The 20,329-nt window shown below is 34.5% G+C and overlaps 1 protein-coding gene across 1 annotated transcript in view; it reads left to right on the top strand.

The window, feature by feature from the left end:
• The window catches only part of COL11A1 (collagen type XI alpha 1 chain), a gene marked incomplete at its 5' end in the record, with an annotated part of 296,431 nt that overhangs the window by 211,435 nt on the left and 64,667 nt on the right, over positions 1–20,329 (top strand). The window contains 7 exons of the mRNA XM_081322302.1: positions 5,129–5,236; positions 6,871–6,924; positions 9,244–9,297; positions 10,244–10,351; positions 15,053–15,106; positions 15,412–15,465; positions 15,572–15,625. Coding sequence (XP_081178428.1) covers positions 5,129–5,236; positions 6,871–6,924; positions 9,244–9,297; positions 10,244–10,351; positions 15,053–15,106; positions 15,412–15,465; positions 15,572–15,625 — 486 coding nt within the window. The remainder of the gene's footprint in view (positions 1–5,128; positions 5,237–6,870; positions 6,925–9,243; positions 9,298–10,243; positions 10,352–15,052; positions 15,107–15,411; positions 15,466–15,571; positions 15,626–20,329) is intronic.

Below are 20,329 nucleotides of genomic sequence, written 5' to 3'. Positions count from 1 at the left end.
TTCTATTTCCTAGTCTTGTTATTTATAATGGATGTATCATAAAGATGTATTGAAATTGTGAAATGCAGACAATGGTTACCAAGCGACTTAAACTCTTTTGCGGTTTGACATCCTGAATTCTATAATTCATATGTATGAGTCCTTATCATGACTGAATGAACAAGGAGGGAAAAATCTGAATGCCGTAGCTGAATTTGCTAAAATAGATCCAGGGATAAAAACTTGTGGCAGGCTTAAAGAACAAAGCCGAGGAAACCTGGAAACAGACTTCTCTTCACAACCAGTCAACAATTTTTAATTCTATTCTTTGCAGCTCACTTATTCAACTTGGACAATTATAGTTAATCAAGCAAGTACAAGTACAGAATCTACCAAATACATCCGGATTAGAATTTCTCCTACACACTCCTATTCTTCCCTTAAGATATTAAGAGTTAGTTCTTCGGTTGTTTCCCAGCCTCAGAGAAACAGTCAGTAGTTGAATGGGCAACAGGAGTTTTCAGTTGTGCATCCTGTCTTTCAAATTCACTCTCTTGGATACTTTAACTCACAGCATTTTGGCACTTGGCTGACATGCCTTTGTTTTGTGAATCTTTTAAATTAAGATTTCAGCTAAAGTGGTGCTGAATTTGGCTCCACCCTTCTTTTTGAAATGAATCCCTCTTTGTAACAGTAGAGAGATTCTTCATAGGATTGCTCATTTTCAAGGGGTTGGCTTATTGTTGCTGACAGATTACTCTTATTCTAAAACTCTTTGCCTTGACTCAAGATTTGTAGGATTGAATAGAGAGTTATAGAACACTGCCACTTACAAGAGTTAGGGTTAATATACCCCACGAAATATGCTATGTAATATTCTTCAACTTTAAAAGGAATCCCTACTGATGCATCACTAAAACACGTTTGTGATGTTCTTCTCTACAACACCAAATAAATGATAATAATAGTAATAAAAATGCCTATTGTGCATTTTTCATCCATCCAGAAAACTGTACCTTCACCGAGTCCTAAAGATTGTTACAATCCAAGAGACCATTTAAAGAATAAAAGAATAAAAGAATTGGAAGGGATCTTGGAGGTCTTCTAGTCCAACCCCTGCTCAAGCAGGAGATCCTGTACCATTTCAGACAAGTGACTGTCCAGTCTCTTCTTCTTCTTTTTAAAAGTTTTATTATTATTTTTAACATTCAATAATAATTATTCAACTAAAACGTGTTGTCTGAGTATCTTATTCACTAATACAAATTAAATTCCTAATCCCTAAATCCTTTCTCTAACCATTGATAAAATAGGTCCCAAGTTTGAAAATATTCTGTTTCTTCTTTTTCTTTCAACCTTAAAGTAAGTCTGTCCATTTCTGCACAGTCTAATTTTTTTTGATAATTTCTTCTGATGGTATTTCTTCATTCTTCCAATATTGTACAAATATAATTCTTGCCGCTGTTATCATATGTAGGATCAAATATGTACTTTGCTTATCAAGTTTTTCTGGCATTATACTTAGTAGATAAAAATCAGGTTTATAGTCTATGTGTTTCTCTAACATTTTTTCTATCCAAATGTGGATTATTTTCCAATATCTCCTTGCTTTAACACATGTCCAACACATATGATAATAACTACCTGGTTTGCGTTTACATTTCCAACATTTCTCTGACATGTTTTTAAACATTTTTGCTAAACTTGTTGGTGGCAAATGCAATCTATAAAACATTTTATATAAGTTTTCTTTGTATGAAGCTGACATTGTCAATTTATAGTTTCTTTCCCACAAACTTTGCCACATTTCTAAGTCTATATTATATCCAAAATTCTTTGCCCATACTATCATTGTCTCTTTTATTGTTCATCTTCCATTTTGAAATTTAATAAGAAATTGTACATTTTTTAAAATTAACCTTTCATCAGAAATTAAGAATGTCTGATCAAACGTAGTCTGTTCTTTGTAAAATCCATACTGTTTAATATCTTTATCATATCTGACTTGCATTTGTAAATGTGACCACCATGTTAAATCGATGCCCTGATTTTCCATCTCTTGCCTGGATTTTAGGTTCCCTTCAGAATTTAGAATATTGTTGTATGTCCATATTTCATTGAAACTGACTAAATTTGGATGTATGAATGCTTCCAGTGTTGAAAGCCATCCTGGAATTTTCAAATAAATTTTACATTTTATTTTTCCCCCAAGTTAATAATAATGCATTTTTAATGTAGTGGAGTTTTGGAGTCTATTGTCTCTTTGACATACTGTATATAACTAATCCTTTCCTTTTTTGGTTGACCTGATGTATAATAAAGTTTTTCAAGTTTTGGATTTTCCAAAAATTTAGGTTTTTTTATGTGTGTCTCTTGCAAACAAATTATATCAATGTTTAATTTCTGTAGTTGTCTGAAAATCCTTTTTCTTTTTCATGGGGAATTCAATCCATTTATATTCACTGAAAAAAATCCATTTTCCTTCTTCATTTTGGTTTACTTATATTTAGGTCTTGTTGATCTCATAATCCTCTGCTCTCTTACTGTTCCCTCATCTTCTTGATTTATCTTCTCTTTTTCCTCTTCCACCTGTGTAATTGTTTCCTCTATTGTTTGTTCTGTCTGTTTCTGGCTTTTTCCATCTTGTTGATATTGTGATCTTTTTCCCAGAAGTGCTCTATATCTTTCATAAAAATCCTCTGCCTTCCACACTGAGTCCAAATGATATTTTGTGTTATTCCAATTGATTAGAATCCCTTCTGGCATCAGCCATCTAAAATTTATTCCTCTTGCAATCAGCTTTGTAGTCAAGAAAGGATATTGTCTTCGAGTATCCCTTATTCTCTTGGGAATCTATTTCAGCACAACTATTTATCTTTATATTGTAATGGATCATCTCTAACTCTTCTTAATATCTCATCCCTCATTGTTTTCTTCATAAATCTTACATGGACTTCTCTGCAATTTGTGTTTCCTTGTGTAACTTGAATTCATTCTAAATATTTCATCCACTTCTTGCTGCATCTCCAGTCTTTCCATTTCTATGGCCTCTGCTAATAGATTAATAATCACTTCTGCTATATTTTCCTCTTTATCTTCGGGTATGTTCTGGAATCTCAAATAGTGTACTGCCTTCTGCATTTCCAAAGCAGTGACTGCTCCTTCTAGGTTTTGATTTGCTTGTTCTAATCTTTCATTTTCTGTCATTAGTGCTTCAATTTTTTCTCAGTATCTTCTGATTGATCTTCCACCTTCTGAATTCTTTGTTCATTTTTAAGGATCATTTGTTGGTGAACCTCAAATTGTGTCTTTATGCCAAGAATTTGTTCATTTAGCTTATCAAGATTGCTTTTTGTTTCTTGATGATTCTTCTACAACATTTCTTGCATTAGGTCGCATGCATCTCTTTTTGGAGATTGTTTGCCTTCTCTCATTATAACATTGCTTCAATAGATCCCTGACTTGCTGGAGTAGATGTTCCAGAAGAGAGTGCAGAAGCAGGGTTTTTTTGTTTTTTGTTTTTGTAATTTTAGTGATATTTGGTGCACTTATTGTTCAATCAAGCAAATTTTGTAAATCTACAGGGAGAAGAGATTTTTTTCCTTTGTAGAAACACAGGATATTCTTTGTTTAGCACAGGTGTTGTTTCAAGGTCATCACTTTTCTGATTTTTTCTGTATTATTGTAGTATATTCCTTCACCACTAGATGTCCTCATTAGTTATAGTGTCTCTATCTCTAACTTATTTTAAATGCTCTTTCACAACAAAGTAAAAAAATCTTCCGAAATAAAAAAAAAATAGTCAACAAGATTATCATTTTTTTTTATTTTCACTCAGTCTTGAATCTTTTCTGCATACTTTTTTAAATTCCTCAATTTTGTTCCCTCATTCCAGATTTCTTGCTGCTTTTAACTGCCTTGTTCCCAAGTCTTCCTGGGTATTTTACTTTTAAAAGTTATCCAATGCAGGGAAATATATTTTAAAAGTCCATAGGGAAGAGAAATAAAGAAGAATCTCACCCAGATCAAACACGTTGTTGATAGTCAGCTGTTTGGTGGTGCTGCCACGGCTCTTCGCTTCTTCCTCGGCTGTCTGTGGCTTGGGCTGTCTGTGTACTTGCTGGCAGCCTTTCTCCCACCTGTTTAAAGAGTTTCCTTGGTTTGTTTGGGCCAACCGTCATTGACTCCGAACTCCAAGGTTTCCCTTCCTCCTCGTTGCCTCTCCAGAGTGACTTTCTGACCTCTTTGGGTCTCCAGACAAAGCAAAATCAGACTAGGAAATCGGAGCTCTGACACCCAGGATGAACTTCCTGTCCATTCTCTTCTTAAAAGCATCCGGTGATGCTCACAACTTCTGAAGGCAAAATGTTACAGTGATTTCACCATTAGGAAATTTCTTCTTAGTTCTAAGTTGCTTTTCTCCTTGGTTAGTTTCCATCCATTTTTTTTTTGTCTTGCCTTCTGGTGCTTTGGAAAATAGGTTGTCCCCTCATCTTTGTGATTTAGACTTTACTCTTAAAAAGTAAATGATGAATATATTGAATAAAATAGGATTGATTTCTGAATGTGTTTGTTTTATCTACTCCAGGGAGCACAGTACTATTCTCAACCAATTTTAAAGGCATTTCACAACAGATTCAAAGAATTTTGGTTTAAACCTGATCAGTAGAAATATCGAAAATAAGTCAGTTTAACAAGGCTGTTGATAACAGGACTCCATTCAGACCTTTGTTCACCGAATTCCTGTGACATTCAGAATATTAACATGTTTAGCTGATATATTATTTCTTTTAATTCTGTATAATGAACTACTTTTGTTTTTTAAAAAAGTTAGTCATTAAAGAAAAGCCTACAGGGAAGCAAAAGGGAAAGCCAAAAAAAAAAAAAAAGAATGAAATACAATATTTAGAAATGAACAACAGAAGTACCAAGATTATACAATTAATGCTCAGTATATCTTTGATTAGAAATTAACCATTAAATTTATTAAATTAGTTGCAAGAGTTTTAACAATCTTTATATTTTAACAGTATGTGAGAATTTACAGTTCTGAGCTCAGCACTCTTCAGATCTTATAAATCTTTCTTCTTCTAGAACTACCAATTATTTATCACTAATAATATGAACAATGCCTCGTTATTGGAAACAGGGTGAAAAAGGTCCTCAGGGACCAGCCGGACGTGATGGCATACAGGGGCCTGTGGGTCTTCCTGGCCCTGCAGGACCATCTGGTTCTCCTGGAGAAGATGGAGACAAGGTCAGCTGATTATCATTCTGTACTTCTTTTAATATTTACTCCAACAACTTCCTTGAACTGGTGCCTTCTAAAAGTCTGATTGCACCAAAGCTAAGCAATGGAGAGATGACGCACGGAAGAAGATAATTTAACCTTGGTTACAAAATACGTTTGCTGACAGCTGCTCCCTTTCTCATGTATTTCTACCTTATTAATATTCTTTGCCGTTGTTTTGGAAAGACTAATAGGAAATCCAGCTGGATAGTCCTTCCTATCTGCAACTTACCCAATGCATATACATTAGTAGCTCTTTCTTGGTTCATTGGCAAACTTTCAGTAATAGTATCACATGTTACATAGATGAAAGCTTAATTACTGAATATTACTATTCAGACATTATGTTTCAGACCCCTTCCATATATGGGGATTGGCAGATACGTGGGACTTTCCTAGTCACAACATCTTGGGATTTCTGTGCAGTCTTAGAAGTTAAATGAACAACCTATTGGTTCAGCTCTTGCTGCAGAGGAAACATTGAAGATTTGCAAACTTTCCACTAATGTTGCAAGATAGGCACTTTCTCGTCAGTAAGATCTCCTGGATTTTGGGATTTTCTTTTCTTTTTTTTTCAGATTAAACCTTGCTTCCCATCCACTTCACTATCTCCCCATCCTCCACGAATATACCGAGGAATGGCTGTGCCACTTCTGTTACATGGAAGCCATTCAGGGCGTTACAAAACACATGTTTTTGTAAAAAAAAATAGAAGTACAAAGCAAGAATAGAGAGCCAATTAGATTATATCTTCTATGTTTCCCCATTGTCCAGCTAAACAGAAAGCTGATTAATTTTAAGGGATGGGGGCAAGCACCACATAGTGGAGGTGAAAACATTACTTGTATTTGGGCAGAATAGTGATGCTGCTGGTATGGGCCTCAGATTGATAAAAAAATAGGAGTTATATTACTCATTTACCCATGTGTATACCTTCTCCAAATGCCCCAAAATAGTGCATGCTGCTTTTTAATGAACCATCATTTCTGATTTAATCAAAAAAGGGGGAAAATTTAGCTTCCAGGTTTGAAACAAACCAGCTAACTTCAAGGTATGGTTTATTATATCTTGTTATGTTTCAAAGCTGATCATTTTAGATGAAATGGAAATCTGTTTTAAATTACTAACTTTTTCACTGATTCACAACTTAGAGTGGGGATTATGTATACCGGGCAAGACATTTTTTGTATCTTGAGAGAGGGACCTCTGTATGGAAACTTAACAATATTTTTATATTATTTTTTGATAATGAAAACCATTACACAAAGAAGAAAGGAGCTGTCCTTCAGTCAGTCACAATTATGGTAACTTTATATTGAGGGAGACATGAGGGTAAAAAAAAGGTAGCAGTTTCGTTATTATAAAAGAGTTAAAGTAAATTTCATTGCAAGACGGCTGCACTTTGAGCTTTAGCAGCCAATATGTCGCCAAAACTGTCATACCAAAATGTGATTGATCAACCCAAAATTGCCTTCCTCAGACTGCCACTCAAAGGGAAAGAAAATAATGTGGTGACATTTGAAGTTAGTTCAGTATTGACTACTGTTAACACAGAAATGGGTCCTTTAAAGAGAGACATTATACCTTTCTTTTGATTACAGGGTGAAATTGGAGAACCAGGTCAAAAAGGGAGTAAAGGTGACAAGGGAGAAAATGTAAGTCTTTTCTACCCCCCCTTCCCCCCCAGCTACTGCCTTTATTATATTGCTTGGCAATAAAGAAATGCATGAAAAAAAAATGTATCAAAAACCAATATGCTCAAAAATGTCTATTTTTTCAAGAAAAACATGTCTAATTAATAAAGCAAAGAAGGGGCATCATATTTTTTGATAATGCTTTTTTGATGATAGCTATATTTCTTCAGTGTGGTCCAGCTTCCATTTTCTCACCACTGTCCTTGACAGATTGAAGCTTCTTTTTCTCCATAACTCAACGTTGTTGTTGCACATCTTCCTAAGCCTGGAAAACTCCAAAGAAAGTATGTACAGAGACACTGGGCTGCCACTATTACAAGAGATAGTTACAAGCTCGTTCTTTTCCCTGCTTTTGAAGTACCAATAATTGGCAGACTTTCTGAACTTTGGAGCTATAGATATGGATATCTCCCCAGATTATCCCTGCAACTATTCCCATTTTAGCAAGAAATAGGACATTGCTTGTCACACTCATAAATACTATATGTGACACTTTACTTACAAGGATAAAAGATTCCATTAAAGTTTCTTCAATTCTTAGCTTGACTTTGTTTTTAAACATTTAACAGATTGTGAAAACTTTTATTTATTTTTGAAGGGCATTTTGATTGCCATAGCTAATTACTGTTATTTATATATGAGGCTCCTTTTTTCTCTTCATCATTTGCTTTTTTATATCAGTTTTATCATCACTGTATTTCACATTGTTTTTTATGACTGCAGAATGTGGAAATATTAAGTGACAGCATACCTTATTATGTTTTTAGTTTTGTCAGTCACCTTGGGCATTTTGGTGATATGTGTTAAAATAGTAGGGAATGGATTTAAAATATTTTCTTACAGTTTATTTGTTATAGAAATGATAAAGATTAGTCTGCCTCCCTTGCTTTTCTATTTTCTGTATGTGCTTATTATACATTACTGTATCAATATGGAAAAAGAAATGTGTTTTCCATATTTGGAAAAATATTGCAAAAGTTAGTAACTAAACAACATTTTAGACAAATTTGACATATTTTAAATTCTGTTGATCTCTAGCAAAATGTTTAAAAGACTTTTTAGTAACATAAAACTTCAAAGGGATATGAAAAGGCATTATAGTTATGTTTTACAAGGTTTGGAATCAAATTTTACTTTGAGATTTATTAGAATATTTTTAATAAAGTTCACCTGGTTTCTACTTGCAAAGTAAAAACTGCAGGTAGCTAATTTCATTTAGTTATTGATGCTGCTTATATAATTACTGTTTTTTAGTTTTTACATTAGCATTTTTCTACATGGGTACTTTTAGCCAATCATGTGTTCTATAAACAATATTTCAGAATGTGTATCAATGGATGTACTCAGTCACGGAACATTTTCATTTTCAAGGACTGCTACCAAATTATTGTCATTTTAATTGTCATTGCTCAATAAACATCATGTAAATATGAGCACATTTTAATATAATTGCAAGATGCTGTGATGCATATAAATTTAACTCTTTTGTTTAGTTTTGCCATTCTTATAAACAAGTCAGCATGGAAAGAATACTTTCAAGAAATATATGTCACAAAATAAAATCTCATTTTAAATAAATAAGATGTTATTCAGGCTTATTTACTGAATAGTAATATATGATTGTCATTTTAAATTCCATTTTATTTATTTATCCAAGCTTGTATTAGTGATGATGCCCTTTACCTACAACAATATGAACAACTTTAATTTAATTTCTGGCCCAATATTTTAAAGGTTAGGTGAAGATGCCATCATTCCCTTTCTGTCAGTCTACATTATGGATTATGTGGGAAGGGAGGTCCTTGCTGAAAGACCAGTTCTTCTCCATTCCTTCCCTCCCTTTCCTCCCAGCTGGTTGCAGGACCTCTTTATGCTGAACTTTAGCTTAAGCTGTTGAATTTGCTTTTCTTTTTCCTTCTTCTTATGTAATTTATTTGATACTTTAAATCCGAGAACAAGATGATTGTGCCTGCTCTCTGCAAACATCTTTGCCCTTTCAGCTGAAGACACAGATAGAAAGGCTGCAAATAAATCAGTAAATTAAAAAGCTAGAATGCTAAAACCTGTTTATTAAAAAGCAAGACTGATGCCCCTCCCCCCCCAAAAAGGCAACCCCAAAACATTGGTCTGCTTCAATGAATGTAATAAACCTTAAGCTCCATCTCTTCAAAGAAATATGGTAATACAGTTGTATTTGAATACTGCAAAAAAGCCATCCTGTACATCCTCTATTTATCTGACTGTAGATGCTAGCATTACCTTCATTTTGTTTTCTTCCAGGGACCTCCAGGACCATCTGGTCTTCAGGGTCCCATTGGTGCTCCTGGAATAGCTGTAAGTTTCCTGTTTGTTACGAATGGCAAATAAATTCTTCAGAATTTTTTGTATTTTTTTTTAAATCTCACTGTTCATTGGAAAAGTTTAGAAATTATTTACACAGCCTAAAACCTGGAATTTAAATCACATCTTCCAGGACTCTATGACTACACACCTGTAGGGTTACTATAAACTCCAGGATTAAATCAAAGGAAGCATCTTCTGCTTCCTTTGTTCATTAGTATGACAACGCAAAAGCAAAACACATTTTTGGCAAAGGTTCTTTATTGAGCACAAAAGTATCCTTTTCATTGGCTTTACATATTGTACATGTGTTTTGTGCACTGTATATAAGCCATTGCTTAATTTTGCATTCATTTAAATATCTGTCTTTGTGAATCAGCCATAAGTCTATTATGGGTTGCATCCCTTAGGACTTTTCCAGGGTGAAAGACAGCACCATTATCATGTATTAGCATTTTTTTCCTGCTCTTTGCTAATAAATGGAACTTTTGATATTTCTGTGACAAGCATCCAAACCCCCTCACTATTTACTCTTTTAGAGTGTTTGTTTCCCACGCTTGAATTTATGGAATCATTTCCAAGAAATGAGGTAAAGATAGCAATCTTGTACATGGTTAAGCTGCCTCAGTCAACTGAAGTCAGTGAAAGGCTTTCATAGCTTACAGCAGGGGTGTCAAACTGCCGGCCTGCGGGCCGGTTGCATCATGCAAAGGCTGTACCCACCCCAGCTCTGGCAATGTGAAAAAAAAATACAATACATCGCTACACGTCACGTGACACGGCGAGTTTGACACCCGTGGCTTACAGAGTTGTGATCAGAATCTATGGAGGGAGTTCTTCGCCATTTTCTAGATCAATTTTTTTTTACACAACTAATGGAGCTGAAAATGTTGGAGCATACTTTACATTTTGAGTCAGTTATGCCTATTTCAATTTACAGGGAGGTGATGGGGAGCCTGGTCCAAGAGGACAACAAGGGATGTTTGGACAGAAAGGCGATGAAGGTCCACGAGGCTTTCCTGGTCTTCCAGGACCTATTGGCCTTCAGGTATATTTTATTGTGTTCTCCTCCTGCACATATTAATCTCCCCACCCCATCTATAGTAAAGTGAGCATATTTAAAAATAAAGGCTACTTTTACATAATAAACAATAGAGAGTACTGATAGCAACAAACAAACACTTTAATCATCATTTCAAACCATCTTGTAAAGTTGTTAGAATTACAGATGAAACATTAAAGCACAGTTAGCAAGGTGCCTGCTGAGTTCTTTAAAGACAAGATTTGAATCACAATTATCCTCCGCTACAAAAAAAATCATTACAGGTGTGGAAGGGATGATGGTAAGCCATCTCAAAACACTGGATCTCTCTCATCAGGACGTCCACAAAAATAGGAGACAAAAGCAATCTCATCATTCAAGGGCTTTCCCAGGATTCCTCTGCAGGCACAGCTGCTTCATTTCAAAGCTCCAGAAGGGAATTAATGAGTCAATCTGCTGCCTAGTTTACAAAGAAATACATTCCAGTGTAAAATTGATTCAGTTCAGTGCAACATCTGGAACACTTTTCTATTTAAGAATAAGTATTAAAATGTTTTGGATAAGAAAGGAAACATGTTTTAAAACATCAAGTCTTTTTTTAAAAAATGCAACAATTTAAAAGTTGCATGATAATGAAATCACTATTTTAGTAAAGTGACTGATGAATTAAGCATTTTTAGCTGCTCCACAATGGAAATAGAGTACAAATTTTGTCTTCAATATTATGTAATATACCTCACCTTTGTGTAAGTTTGATTTAGTGATAGATGTGTGAAGGGTAACTACTCATTAATCTTGAGTTTTAAACAAAAGTTGAAAATGTTCCTTTCAATCTCATTTTGCTTTGTAATAATTTCTTGTACCAATGTTCAGAATTGTGCTAATAAAGGGTCACTGAGCAATCAAGAGTTTGCACCGAATGCATAGTAACAAGAAAGAATCATGTAACAAATATCTTTCTTTTTGTTGTGAAGAATATTCCTTGAAGTCAAATGTTACTGGATATATCCAAATTATCATCACATTGTCTGATACATTTGCAATCATACACACTAGAACAGGTTTCAATAATATGAATCATTATTTTAAAGGGTTACCATTTAATAGCAGAGTCGGTTCCAATTCTAGAAGTAAGCCTGTGGTAAATACTGGAATTGATTCTGTCATAAGTTTTTCGTAAACATGTTGCTGCTTTAAAGTCTTTTCCTGAAATATCTGAAACTTGTTAGCTGTTCATCTGATAAAATGTGATGTCCCTCTTTCTATATTTTTTATTGTGCAATCTCTCATTCTAAAAATAATAGGAAAGCTCAACAGAACCTTTGGTAAAACGTCTTAATATTTCTTAATATCTAAAGCAGGCATGTCAAACTGCCAGCCCGTGGGCCGAATGTGTCACGCTGAAACCACACCCACCCTGTTGCCAGCAATGGGGAAAAAGTTGCGATATGTTGCACGACATCACATGACATTGCGAGTTTGACATGCCTGATCTAAAGGATTCTATAGTTTAATAGCTGATGTAAGTAGAACTGATCAGATAGAATTAAGATTTCCAAGGTATGCAATGAAACAATTATTCCCAAAGCACATTATAAAATGCCATAGACGTTACCTAAAAACAGGAATAAAATAACTCAAGTATTTATTCAGAATTCTTAACTCACCTCTTACAGAAAGAAAATAAAAATGAATGAAAATAATAAATTGAAGTGATATAAAGAAAAGAGTACGTGCCAGTGGCAAATTCTTCAGAACATAAATTAGAAGAGAGGTTTTGACAGTGGGGAAACTTAAGTGTAAGCATATGAAGACTGTGCTTGAGAATTAATTTGAAAATAATTAGCATACTTAACCTTAGACATATCTATTCTCCCATAATTGTAATGGTACTATTGACAGACTGAAAAATTAAACTTTCACATTAATTGAGGACCTACATTTGAGATTCTATAGACAGGTTTATGGCTCAATAATTCTTAATAAGAAACTGCTATATTAGTTGTTAGTTTGTGTCCTGTCAGCAAATAGTAATTGATGAGATTCTAGCATCTTCAACACAGAGCTCTTTACTTTTTCCAACAGTCACATCTTCAGGCAAGTCATTTGTAGGTAATTATTCATTCAAAGCATTGTGACCACCATTGTCCTAATCCAGTTTTCCATTGACTATTATATTAGAATTCGGCTACAATTTCAACCTAAAACTTAGAGCATAAACCTGTGCAATATTCTAGTGAGCCAAGGCTTTCCTATTTTCCTTTCTAAGCATATTCTTTTAGTTCAAGCCCAATTTGTCTTTTAAATAGGAAAAGAGAATAGATTCTATTGACTTTAGCACTTGGACCTAATGTGAATGGTTTGAACTTAATTCTTGAAGTATCACTCTGAAAAACATCCCATTATAAAGCTTTGTTACATGCATTTAGTGTATTTTGAGAGACTATAAGACTACCACAATAAATCTTGCAGTCAATAGAAAAGAAAGACAGCTTCTCCCAAGTGATTGAGTGTTCAAATAATCTGAAATTCTGAATGAATTCAAGAGCAACATAGCTCATGAATGTCAGAACTCAGTGTATGCCCCCAGTGATCAACATCTATTCTTCTTCTGTGTCTTTAAATAATTCATAACATCTGCCATTAAATTATCTTTAGATACTGGTAATAATTCAAGCTTTTATTGACTCTACAATTCTTCATTATTCACAATCAATGAATATATTTCATTATGCATATTACCATTTCTTATAGTAAAAAGGTAAAGGTAAAGGTTCCCCCGCACGTGTGTGCTAGTCGTTTCCGACTCTAGGGGCCGGTGCTCATCTCCGTTTCAAAGCCAAAGAGCCAGCGTTTGTCCGAGGACATCTCCGTGGTCATGTGGCCGGCATGACTAGACGCCAAAGGCGCACGGAACGCTGTTACCTTCCCACCGTAGTGGTCCCTATTTTTCTACTTGCATTTTTACGTGCTTTCGAACTGCTAGGTTGGCAGAAGCTGGGACGAGTAACAGGCGCTCACTCTGCTACGCGGCATTCGGGATTCGACCTTTGTTTAAACGCCACAAAGTCTATTCAACTTCCAAATAACTGGAATGAGCTGGAAAAATGATACAACAGGAAAAGAAAGTTTGTGTCCTATATATTAGATTAAAATAGGCTATAAAAAGCCATTGTTATTTAAACTGCTGCCTCCTTTTCTTATTGCATATTTAGTAAGAATGGGAACAATCTGAATTTGCCTTGCTTATTAATACTAAACCACATTTTGTAATCTCTTACCGATGCCTAAACTAGAAGCAATTATCCTTCTGTTTCTGTACTTCTCCCATTTATTTTCAGTGCCGTTCTTTGATTTTTCATAAATATACTTGTATTTAGGGAAAATGCTTACAAAAACATTAAGGAAATCATGCCACAATTTCTTTGTGCTTGAAGGCAGTACTAAATTAAATGGAGAAACAAGATAGAATAAATTTATATTTGAAAAACTTTGAGCATTTTAAAAAGTAAAAGAGAGATATCTTTGATCATTAATGATGTTACTGAAAGCTATAATTATCATATCTGAAAGATGAATGTTTTATTGCTTGATGTAAAAAGATTTTGTATGTGTAGAAAAATAAGGACATTATTTTAGAGATGGGGGGAAAAGACAGATTGCTACATATAACTTGAGCCATTAAGGTGAGTTTTTCGAATAAGAGATTTATTAAATATTAGAGTCAACAAACATTTGGCAGTATTAAAATCAGAATATATGATTGCTGTATAAGTGCTTTGGTAGATTTTAAAGTCAAAATGGAAAATTATTATTTATGACTTTGGCATCTGGATTGAATATACTATTTCCATTTTCTGCAAAGTATTTGTTTTGCTGTCAAAGACAAATACGTAGCCAGTTTGGTGTAGTGGTTCAGGTGCTGGCCTAGATTCCAGGAGGCTGTGAGTTCTAGCCCTGCTTTAGTCCTGAAAGCTGTCTGGGTGACAGCTAGGTGGGTGACTTTCAGCAGCCCAGCCCACCTCACAGGGCTGTGGTAGGAAACAAAAGGAGGAGGAAGGAGCATTATAAGTTTTCACCACTTTCAGTTACTTATGAAGTGATATGGGTGGGATAAAAATCTAATAATAAATAAAATATGCAGAAATATCCATACTGCTTAAAATCAAGCAGTTCGCTCCCATTAAATAAATGTGTGGGATAAGTATCAAGATAGGTGCATTTTCAATTGTTGTGCTTCACTTAAGAAACTTCTTGCCAATCTACTGTACTGTGGCATTTCAGTGCCAGGGAAAACATTCTTCATCTCAGCCTTCTAAATTTTATATATATTATCATGGACATCATCTTTAAACAACTTTTACTTGGATTGCCTTTTAGAATAATTCTGTTTTGTGTTTTACATTTTAATTTGCAGCATTTGTTTGTGAGTTCTTCAGGGACCATCCTCCTGAATTGGCTGTGCAAATTCAGTTATGAATTAAATGAGAAAAAATACAATGCATCCACGCTAGAAAATTAAAACAATTTGGGGGCCTCATTCTCCCTATGATTTCATGTATTCTCTTTAGACCGTTGGAAGTAAAAACTCTAAGGAAACATGGATTTCTTAAAAGTTAGGTTAGGAAATGTTTTCTGCCACATACTGTTATTTGAACTATTCTATAATTGATGCTATGCATTTCTATTGCTGTCTCTTATCACTAGGGTCTTCCTGGCCCACCAGGTGAAAAAGGTGAAAACGGTGATGTTGGTCCAATGGTAAGCTATTGTTCTTTCTCCTCTAAACACTCCCATAAAGTTGACTCATCAAAGATCAGGGCTTTTTTCCTCATAGAATGCTTAGAACGGCGTTCCGGCACCTTTTTTTGGATAGAACCTTGTAGGGTAGGCAAGACAAGTTGTGTGATGTGTGTGAGTTCCGGCACCTTTTTCTTTTACAAAAAAAGCACTGTCAAATATTGTTCATAATAGTAAGGAGCAAGTTAAACTTACTTTCCCCCTTTCCTCCTGTCCTTTAGACCAGACTTACTTTTGTAATTGCGTTTGTGTTTTCTCTCTTGCAGGGTCCTCCAGGTCCCCCTGGCCCAAGAGGTCCTCAAGGTCCAAGCGGATCAGATGTAAGAAATACATGAACATCTGATGATGTCCATACATGTATATAAATGTATATAGTTTAAGGCATCAATAACATATGACTTACCTTAAATATTCTTCTCATCCAAGGGTCCTCAAGGTCCATCAGGTTCAGCTGGCTCTGTTGGAGGAGTTGGTCAGAAGGTAAGAAAACACACTGAATGCTTTTAAACATTTTATACCATCATCATCATTTTAGCCATGGTCTATCTGCTGCAGGAGGAAGGCCTCTTCCACATGTTTCCAACCTATATGGTCTTGAGCTTTCTTTTGCCAATTGAACCAACAATACTTGCTGATGTTGTTGACCTGTCTTGTTTTAGGTCTCTTTCATGGATGATTTTTGTCAGGTGGGATCCATTCTATGACTGCCTTGATCCACCTGCCATCAGCTCTTCTTGCTATGTGACCAGCCCATTTCCATTTCAATTCTTTTACTCTCTTGATGATATTGTGTACTTTTATTTGTTCTCTAATCCATGTGCAGGTCTTTCTATCTTGTATTGTAATGCCAAGCAGGTATCTTTCCATGGCTCTTTGCACCACTTGTAGCTTTTGTATCGATTGTGAGGTTAGTGTCCCTGTTTCACTGGCATATATTAGAAAAGGGGGAAAAACATAAATGGTATAAAAAACATTTTATATCTTATGGAATAGAAAATAAGCATAATCTCTATCTGGTGTTCTACTGAGGCATTGGACTGCAGTGTCGATAAATGCTTGGCAGCAAAAATACATTATCCTAAAAATGATCTTTTGAATTGAGTAATGGTTACATTTTAGGGCATATGTATAAAATTGCATCTAATCAATTTCTTGTTCCATACGTAAGTGTCCATAGACTGCAAGCATTAGATGTTTGTGACAAAATATATTATTATTATGGTTGGTCTCACAATCAGTCAGATGTTTAGACTGGATTCAGCATTTTTATCCACCTTTCAAGACCTTTCCAAGGACCTGGAACAGGCAGATGTTTTTTTTGTTTCATGGTGTTAAAGGTATCATCATAGGATATAATTTTTTGCAATTGACTGATGGTGACTGTGTCAATGCCAAGGATATTCAAGTGGTTTTCAAATTGCACACAAGGCACCTATTTCTATTGGTACTATCTTTACTTTCTTTTTCACAGTTGTTCTACTTCTGTTTGTAAACTTTTGGGTTGTATTTTTTTTTCCAGTTCTTTCTCTTCTGTTGTTTCCAGGTACTGCCATGTCCACTATCTATACTTTTTGTCTTTCTTATCAATAATTGTTAACTCTGGAGTGTTATATGGCAGGTGCCCCATTATTATTACTGCCTTTTTGTATACTGTATAACCAAGAAACTACATTAGGTGCAGCAGTATCAAAACTATAGTTACCTTTGTTGAATTATTATTTAAATTTCTTTGTGATCTTGTTGGGGATATAAAGATTTTTTTAAAAAAAATAGTTTCTCTATAAAAACAAATTCAATATACCATTTTGTGTGGCATTACTATAGTCAGAATAAATGTGAAGAATAGGGTTAATAACTTGTAAACTCTACCAGCAGATGTTATATATTAATTTAAAACATGTCTAAAATTTGAATTTGTCAGATTCAGAATCTATCAAAATATAAGTTTGGATCTTTCTTCTCCATTTTTTCTGACGGCAAAGATACCACCTTCCCAAAATCTTTTAAGATATAACTTAAATGTTTTTTTTTTAAATAAATAAATAAATAAAATATGGGAACTATTACATTATGATTCCCTTTTTTATTTTAAACATTTACGCTCAAGAATTGGGACTTTGGAAACTGAAATTATATATTTCAAGTTTATAGATTCTAAGAGATATTACTCTCTTTCTATATCTACTTCTGTGTATTCAGAGGGGCTGACTACATGAGTCCCCATGATCCTAGCATTCTCCAGGTGAATTTGGGCTAGGTTTGCTAAGTTCCTAGCCATATGGCTTTTTAAAAGTTGGTTAAGAATATTGAGACTTATAGAATCAACATATCCATAGGATGTCAAGTTGGAAAAATACTATATAATCAAATACAGGCTAAAATTTTGTATTATAGCAACATTACAGTACAGGCAATCTTTGACTAATGGTCACAATTGGAAGTGGAACTTCCATTGCTAAGTTTTGCCATTAAATGAGATACACTAGCTTTTATTATTATTATTATTATTGGGGGGGCTGCAGTTGTAAGCTAATGTGGCTTTCCCCATTGACTTCGCTTATCAAAAACCCACTGGGAAGGTCACAAGTGATCATGTGAACCTCCAGGATGCTGCAACCATCATAAATACATGCCAGTTGTCTAATGTTGATCATGTGACCATGAGGATGTTGTAACAATTGTAAGTGCAAGGACCAGTCAAAAGTCACTTTTTCAGTGCCATTGTAAATTCAAATGGTTGGATATGAAATAATGACATACAGATATTTCTTAGACTAACAGAACTTCACCTAATGTTATGTCATTTTACATGACTGAAAATAGCGTGATATAGTTCTGGAGTAATAACTAATACCAAAAAAATGAAATCAGTTTCTTTCTGTCTTTTAAACTCATAAACGAGATTTCCCATAGACCTTTGAGAAGATTTCCAAGCTATTTTTATCTTCTTGGCATGAGTTGAAATCCTTGATCTTCCCTCTCTTTTCATGTCCGAAATTTGGCATCAAAGGAAATAAATTCTTCCTATATTCTTTTTGGAGCACTATCTAGCTCTTTACCCTCCAGTTCAGATCTTTTCATTGTGCAATAACACTGGCCAAAAGTACAGGTCATACAAATAAGGGATCATTATTTAATCATTGCCAAAAATGGAGAACAAAGGCCCCAGGCTTTTTCTTCCATTTTCAAAAGAAGGGGGAAGCTATTTAATGTGGGTGCCATCTTTCTTCATTTTTAAGAAAACTGTAGAGTAAGTAAGTAAAGATTTTACCTTTCCCATTGCAATCTATTTTTAATGCTAATGTTGACATCCATTGCAATATAATGATTTTACAACCTTTGTCACTTTATCTTCCTTTTCCTGCATTCCCATCCAACAAAATCTCTTTCTTGTTAGCATTGTGTCAAAGGAAATGGACATATACAAACTATCCTCTTTATATTTGAGTCAGCCTTTCTAGTTTTAGAAGCTATGCAAATGTTCGGGTGCTGGGTACTCAAAGCTACTACGAAATTCAAGTTTAGAAACTTGTTCAACTTCCCAGGAATATTCCTCGCTCCATAAAAGTCATACAGTAAATTTTCAATCTCTTTGTCTCCTTCCATGCTGCTGTTGAGAAAACCTCTTTTGTTTAACATTAAAGCTGCTCTCAGGCTACATTCATCATTCCAGAGAACACAATTCTCATTTTACCAACATTAAGGAAATACAGTTCTTGGTACTATTGATACATACAAAATTAGATTTAGACATTTTTCCAATGTTTATACCAATAACAATAATATTAGTATGTAACATCTTTTTTAACCAGCTTATATTTCAGTTGTATTTGAATTAAGGTCTTCTTATTCAATCAATGTAGATCCTGTTTTTAAGCTCTTATTTAAATTTAGTTTCCCATCAGTATTCAAAATATTCTTGTCAGTTATGATTTTCTCAAAGTTAGTTGCATTTAAGTATCCAAACATTTCACTCACGTAAGCTATCCCAATATTTTTACATTTCACATATCATAAAAAAGTGTTATTATAATTATAAATCACATCCCTCTTACTATAAAATCCATTTATATCCAAAAGTTATCTATTCTTTTAACCATATTCAAATAAATGTTTGGTCAAGTAATACCCCATCTGGTACGGTAGGTCAAATCATTTATTCTCTTAAGTCTAACTCTAGCCTTCTTCCTTTGCCAGACTACTTTCCAAGTCAGTGTATTCAAATCACCAACGATTTTTTCCTGTATTTTGTGGATGATGTTTGAAATGGGAGAGACAATTTAGGTGGAGTGTTTTTGAGGGGGAGTTTCACCCATTTATATTCATTAAACAGCTCCCACTTTCCTTCTCCCTCAACTTCTTTTTTCATTTTTTGTCTCCCAAACTCTAATGATTTTCTGACAACTCTGTAATCCATTTTATCAGATCTTCTTTCTTGTCCTCAAGTACATTTTGAACTTCTGAAAGATAAGGTGCCTTTTCCATTTCCGGTATTATAACAAAATCTTGCAGATTTTTCTTTGCCTGTGCCAGACTGTAATTCCCTTCATTTGTAGCCTCCATCTTTTGGTCACTTTCCTCTGGTTTATGTTCTGTTTTCTGACTTGTTTGTTCATTCTTTGTCCTCATTTTTTGAGAGGTTTTTTTAGTTGTAAGGTTAAATTAATATATTTGCTCATTTATGTTGTCTAAATTGTTTTTAATCTCACCATGGTTTCTCATTGTGTCTTCTTTATGTGAAAGAATTGTCTTTTGAATTAATTGCAGCATAGCATGCATTTCCTCCTGGAAGGTGCTTACCTTGTCTTGAGGTATCACTCCTGCAGATCCCTGATATATTGGGCTAGGGGCTTCAGATGAGAATATTGGGTATGGTTTCCTACCACTTTTAGTTAGATATGCAACATCCATTTTATCTCCCCCCCCTCCAGATATTCTACCAAAAAGACCATAATGTATTAGCCTTATCTAATACAACCAATCTTAAGGGCCATACAGAAAAGTGTTGTATAGTTCTTATGGTCTTTATGTATGGCCTTTATAATCCAATGTGTTCCCAGTTGTTGATCCACCACTAAAAGCAATATTTTGTAATGGGTCTTCTGCAACAATTATCAGTCAGCCAAAATATGCAGTCCAAAATGTTCAGCCACCTAAAAATAGCCCAAGAGCCTCTTCCCCCCT

The sequence above is a fragment of the Vipera berus genome (assembly GCF_964194415.1).
Source record: "Vipera berus genome assembly, chromosome: 3".
Taxonomy (NCBI): domain Eukaryota; kingdom Metazoa; phylum Chordata; class Lepidosauria; order Squamata; family Viperidae; genus Vipera; species Vipera berus.
Note: the sequence above shows the minus strand (reverse complement) of the source record. Positions and strands in the feature narration are given on the sequence as shown.